Source organism: Cheilinus undulatus, linkage group 3 (genome assembly GCF_018320785.1).
Source record: "Cheilinus undulatus linkage group 3, ASM1832078v1, whole genome shotgun sequence".
Classification (NCBI taxonomy): Eukaryota; Metazoa; Chordata; class Actinopteri; order Labriformes; family Labridae; genus Cheilinus; species Cheilinus undulatus.
The window spans coordinates 13,485,067-13,491,519 of NC_054867.1; the positions used below are offsets into that span (position 1 = coordinate 13,485,067).

Below are 6,453 nucleotides of genomic sequence, written 5' to 3' on the forward strand. Positions count from 1 at the left end.
ACACAAGTTCCCAATTGTTATTTTACATGCTTTGTGAACTTCTAATTGGTGTCTAATTAGTTGTTCATAGCACGGACATTCTTGCTCTGAAATCTTCAGGCTTGTGTGATGCTTTTTTTCACACTGGCACTCTTTTGTTCTTCTGTAAACAGGCTATTTTTTATCTTGATCATGTAATTATCAGTTATTAAAGGTCTGCATTGAAAGGACTGTTAAGGCTGAGACAGAAGGGGCTGTCCACAGCTGTCTCACAGCTGTCCTGCATGCTGTCACTGGAAACTTCGAACCATTTCAATGAACATAGAGCAGAAATAAGTGCTCTTAAGTCACATTCCATGCTCCACATATGTGAAAATAATTACCTTGTAATGGTTGATTTTCCACATCCTGTCAGTGAAGACTTTACATGCATGACATGTTAGTAATTTGTGACATCTTTGGATTCTAGTTTACCCTTCACTGGAGTCTGAAGAGGATAATCCTGTGTTCAAATCCAGATCGAAAAAACGGAAAAGCAGTGACGACACTCCATATAGCCCCACAGGTGAAAACTTTGATAGTGGCTGTAGAACTTTTTGGTCAATACCCTGTATGTGTTATAAATTTTTCCTTCCATATCATCACAGCTCGAGTAGGACCCTCGGTTCCTCGACAGGAGCGACCTGCAAGAGACGGAGCCAGAGTGGCCTCCATAGAGACGGGGCTGGCAGCAGCTGCGGCAAAGCTGTCTCATCAGGTACGTCATGATCTTATTCTGTACATAAAACAGCAACTAGTCCTGTAAGAAATACTCAACAACATTTATACTGCAACAGGAGGAGCAGCAGAAAACAAAGAAGAAGAAGAAAAGCACCAAAAAGAAGGCAATAGTAATGGAGGAGCCCCAGAGAATCTCTCAGGACAGCAGCTCGCCGGATCACAATTTGGACTCCCATGACAGCAGCCCGATAGACCACGAGTTCAACACTGGGACGGTGAAGTCGCCGGGGGGCCCGCAGCCCATGGCACCGGGGGTCTTTCTCAGCCACAGGCGACCGTCAATGTCTTCTCCGAACAACAGCACCAACTCCTCGAGCACCAACAGCAGCAGCATGGCCAAGGGAGACCGAGGGGGGTCAGCAGAGGCCAAAGGTGAGGCAGAATGAAGCCACTCCTCTGTGATATAGGAGGAAATTCAGACCAGAGCCTTTAGGAGGTGGAGAACTATGAGCTTTTCTTTTAACAGCATAAAGCCCACAGGCAGTGTTTGAAGCCATACTAGTCACGCACTACACACTGAACTCCCCCAGAAATACTGTAGAATCAGAGGTTTTTTCTCTGATGGAAATAATTACGTTGAAGGCTAGGTTACTCTATTTGTACCTGTAGGTAGATCTGGGTTACAGTAACCCTAACTGTAGTGAGTATGCCAACCTAATTTTAGACACACAGGACAAAACATGATGAGGTGACAACGGTGCTTGATACTGAAAGAGTGAGAAAGCAAGATAAGAATTATTACAATATACCCTGAATCAGTATAAACAGGTAAGTGAAAAATAAAAATAGGAACAAGGTCAGATAAAATGAGTTCAAAATGTGCAAAAAAAGATAAAGTCTACAATAATCAAAAAAGTCAAAATGTAATGCAGAGTTGGTCTACTTGTAGGTAATTAATTCTGAGTGACAGCTTGATTGATCTACAAGGAGTTAAAGGAGAAATTCTTTCTAGGAAAATGTTTTATACCACACTAAAAATATGAAGTTCTTTTTAAGGTACTATGTAAATGTAAAAATGTTTAAAAATGTAAACATCACATGATTTTAATTAGTACGTTATAGTTAATAATGTTTAAAAATGGTTAGCATATTGTTGGATTAAAAAAGCCTCACAGCCCTTAGATGTACAGCTGTGCTTTAATATTGTAAGCAGTGTAAACAATGGTGTTGCATGGATGAAGACAGGTGAACCCTCACCTCCTCTGTGTGAACCTTTTTTTTTTTTGGTATTTGAAACTGAATTTAATGTGGTCATATTGACCAGGTTGGGTCTCCTGTAATTTGTAAGCTGAATGTAAATCTGTTTGGATTTTATTTAAAGATAGAGATACATAATATGACATCAGAATCCACAGATTATACTTTAGAATAGTAGAATATTAGTGTCAGCAAATTTTGCTAGTCATTTCACATATAAGCAAAATCACATGAATGTATTAGTGCTGCACAACTAATCAAAACACAGTTGCAATGCCAGGCTGTGCCGTTATATGATTATGATATATGATTTTATGACTACATAAAAGGCTGCAGTTACTTTTGTATTAAGTAGTGCTTAAAATGTTTACAAAATTAATGCATAGGTTAACAATAGTGCCACTATTACACTTTGCAGAACTACTTTTATTTTAAAAACAAGATATACTTTTATTTTTTTGCAAAATATAAAGTTATTCTCAAAGCAGTTCTGTTTTTTATGTTACCTAATATTTTTATGTTTTTTAGTTAAGGCTCTGCAATTAATCTAAAGTGAGATTAAATTGCAACATGTCCTACTTCAATTTTTCAAATCGCAGAACATGTAATATTTCTTTAACCTGAAATGTGTCCAAGTACCAGTTTAATACATTTTTTGAGGCAGAGTCATCAAGTTTAATGCATCATGCAAACATTTAAGATTTTTTTTAATTTTTTTTTAGAATTTGCAAACAAAGAAAATCCTCATTCCTTTTTTTATGTTTGTTTTTTTAAAATGAGACATAAAATCATCATTTCCTTCAATTAGACATTGCAGTGAGTGATTTTTAAAACATCTCCAGCCTTAGTTTAAAATACTAAATATTGTGTTTGTTATACCACTGAATGACAAACACAAGAAGATGAAGATGAAGAACTGACATTTATGTAGCATATGGTAATTGGGAATTAAATATTTTCAAGTATTATACTCTCATGCATTATTATCAAATTATGCAGTACTAGAATGTATGACAATTCTCCATCTTAAAAGGTGAAGCAGTAAGTGGGGTTTCAAGCAGAAACAGCAGACCTGCCTTATCTTACCCCCCCCCCAAACTTTTTAGTTAGCTGTATGTACTTAAGATTTTGCTCTGAACTACAGCTAGCTAGTTTATTTTTCTTTTACATTTGAGAACATTTTTATATTTTTTTTCCTTTAAATGAATGTTTTGTTATATCAAGCTATTTGTCTGCCTTGACTGTCTCGATGAACCACCTTGTTGTTAAACCTGTCAGGCGAATATATTTTAATTGTTGAGTAAAAGCTGAATAAAAAAGGGTCTCATTTTTATTTTGTGATCCACAGAGCTCACTCTATCAGCAGGTTGTTGCTGTGCTATTTGTAGCCCTCAAAAAGTCAGATTCAGCTTGATTTTACTCTCATTGTTAAAATACATTTTACCTTTAATGTGCGAAGACTTGACGTCAGTTTCTTAAATTTCCTTATTTCTATATTTGAAAAAGAAGTCACAGTTTTTCTCTTACAGTGAGGAAAAAATGTGAATATTTAAGTGTTGGAATCAACTTCAATTTTTAGCATATCAGAGATTGGCAAAAACTCTGTGCCTTTCTTACCTTTCCTTCCTCAAATAACAGGTAAAAAAGTGAAATTGATAGGACCTGAAATAACTCCAGCTGTTAATGGATTTTTTTTTTTTTAAATGTGGACCTTAACCATGTGGAATGTTGTTTCAAGGCATCATTGTAGGGACCATTATTTCTGTTCTGTAGGAATAAGCAGGAGCTGCATTACTGCTAGTAGTTTCATCTAATTCAACATTGTGTCAGCTGGTGGCAGTAATGAGACAGGAATCTAACTACAGCTGCAGCATGGCATGTTTCAGTATCTTTTGTGTTACTTTAGAGGTAAATAAACAACGTAATCTGGGAAAGAAATCTTTCAGTGGTAACAGCAGGAGCTTTAACTCTCCAGCTGGACATCAAATCTTATCTCCTGTCTTTTCTTGTTCTCTTCACAGCTAAGCGGCTAAAGAAAGGCATGGCAACAGCCAAACAGAGACTTGGAAAGATTTTAAAGATCCATCGAAATGGAAAGCTCCTCCTGTAGCACGCAGCAAACTGCTGTAGGACTGGGAATTCATGAGCTGGGTCCATCCCAAACTCACCCCGTGTTCACTGAATAAAGCCAACAATGAGGAGAAAAAAAGAAAATCATGCATTTTTCAATTTCTAAGAAGAACATCACTCGAATAGGTTTTTGCCTCTACTTATACTTTATAACTTTCAGATATTGAAGTGTACAGAACCTACTATAAATATTTTTTAAGAGAACATGTCTCATTTTACTACAGCTGTCAGTTTATCAGGGGTTGCTAAAACATGAAGTAGAAGTACATTGCAGTCATTCCAAGATTTTTGAAAGTATCCCTTGCATGTATTCAGTTGCATGTGCGCTTGGGTCAGGGTTCAGGGGTTTTACACATTGTTCCTACTAAATGGATGCAGCTTATCATGGCCACACTGATGATCGACGGGTCGATATGGAAAAATGGCCTCACCTCTTTGGTTTGAATTAGCGTCGAGTCGAGCATTTTTCACTTTTTTGTTTAGGTTGCAGAGCACTATCAGCATTTATTTATTCGTGTCGAGTCGTAGATAGGAAATGGGACTTCACGCAACAATTGTAAAGCACAAATTGTATCAAACAGCAGTATTTTAAAATAGGACGCCTGCTGAACAGGATTCTGGGACATCATAGGAAGCCAGTGATAAGCCTCATCCATGTCAGGTCTGCAGTTACATGGGGATACTTTCTCTCTTCTTTTGCTTTCACAGGCAGCACCAACACCTTAGACTCCTCTCTGCATTTTTACGGCTTCACACAGTACAGTATATAGAATGTAGCTTGTACATAGCCTTTTAAATTACTACTTTTTGTATCCTTTCCCCTTAAGGCTTAATTCTACATTTTTACTGGTTTTGCTAATTATGAATAAATGAATAAAAATATATATATATGGTTATACAGTATAGTCCTAATTTTTTGAACTTTTATTTTCTGTTTTTTTAATTGCAGAGATTCATTTTTGTATTATTTTCTCCCTGTTAGATTGCAGAGGTGTTGCCTGGAAAACAACTGAAGATGTAAAACATTTTATTGTCATATGGCCTTACATACACAAAGCTAATTGTATTGTGATTCTGTTTGAACAAGAGATGAAGCTTTGGGGTAAATTATATAAAAGGAAAAAAAACACTTAAAGTTTCTATGACCAGCCTCTTGTTCGAGTTCTAGTATCCTGAAGGGTTTCGGAATTATTTTACTAGCACCTTGTGAAGTGTTTATGTGTCAGTGATGTAATTTATTAATGTTTGTAGCTTTTTTATACTTGTACAATTCTTAAGAGTTTTTTGTTTTTGAATATTTCATCAACTTGTGAAATTACCCTTAGCAGACAATTTCTGTTTTTATTTTTGGGAGGTTTTTTCCTCTTGGTTTTTGGATGTGTGTGTTCGGGGGGCGTCATGAACATGTTACGCACTAGATTCTACGTTAGCAAACTTTTTTTTTTAATCCATTCTGTCTCCATTCAGTGTCGATGGTATCATGATAAACTTTTCCAATGTGACATGTTATTATTATTATTATTATTATTGTTAATATTATAATTATAAGCAACTGCGTCCACGCCTCCATCACACTGTTTCATTTGGTCAGGACATTTTGAACACAGTTAAATGTGCTATTCTCTATAGCAGCAGCGTTTTAGTCACTATGTAAACCATGTGTCCACTTCTCAGATACAGTATGACATGCTCGCGCTCCGATCAAACTCTGCCATTGGGACATACTGTATTTTCAGGTTTTTATTTGTACAATATGTGTGTTGCTTTGTTGTGGTTTATTTTTGTATGTCTGACTTATTAAATGCATCCACTGTGCCAGGACAGTGAATGATAACTGTTGTAGCTGTCTTCCCTTACTGTTATTTACAGTACTAGTAAGTATTTACAATCCTTTTTGACCTGAAACTATATTTTTCTGTATTTAGACGATTCTGTTTGAGATCATGGCTCACTTTTTTAAGACATCGAGAAACGGCGGACTTCGAGGAACAAACATATTGTTACTGAATGATATGATTGTCAGCCTTGTTTACTTTTGCAATACAGTTACTGTGGAAAAACCTCCTTTGTAATGTGTCCCTCCTCCTCCACTTGCAATGTGAAGGCTTCTGTGGTGACGACTAAACGTGTTTCCTTTTTCCTGCTTCACATTGTCATGTTTTGTAGTCCCATCAAATGCAGCATCGCACTCATCACAAGATGGTGTAGTTCAGCTTTTTTTGAAACACATAAATCAAACTTTTAGCTTCTGGATTCACTTTGGGATCGAGCCTCCTGGAGTTTTAACAGCTGCCTCAGCCAATTTATTAATTAAAACCAAGCCAAAGTCAGCGCCATTAAAAGTGTATTAATGCTGAATTCCTCTAA

The 6,453-nt window shown here is 36.5% G+C and overlaps 1 protein-coding gene across 2 annotated transcripts in view; it reads left to right on the forward strand.

The window, feature by feature from the left end:
* Nucleotides 1-5,925, forward strand: part of phf2 (PHD finger protein 2) — a 56,441-nt gene extending 50,516 nt beyond the window's left edge. For both annotated transcript variants that reach the window (XM_041782870.1, XM_041782871.1), the window contains exons 19-22: nt 449-544; nt 627-736; nt 816-1,131; nt 3,978-5,925. In XM_041782870.1, coding sequence (XP_041638804.1) covers nt 449-544; nt 627-736; nt 816-1,131; nt 3,978-4,066 — 611 coding nt within the window. In that variant the 3' untranslated portion in view covers nt 4,067-5,925. The remainder of the gene's footprint in view (nt 1-448; nt 545-626; nt 737-815; nt 1,132-3,977) is intronic.
* The last annotated feature ends 528 nt before the right edge of the window (nt 5,926-6,453 follow it).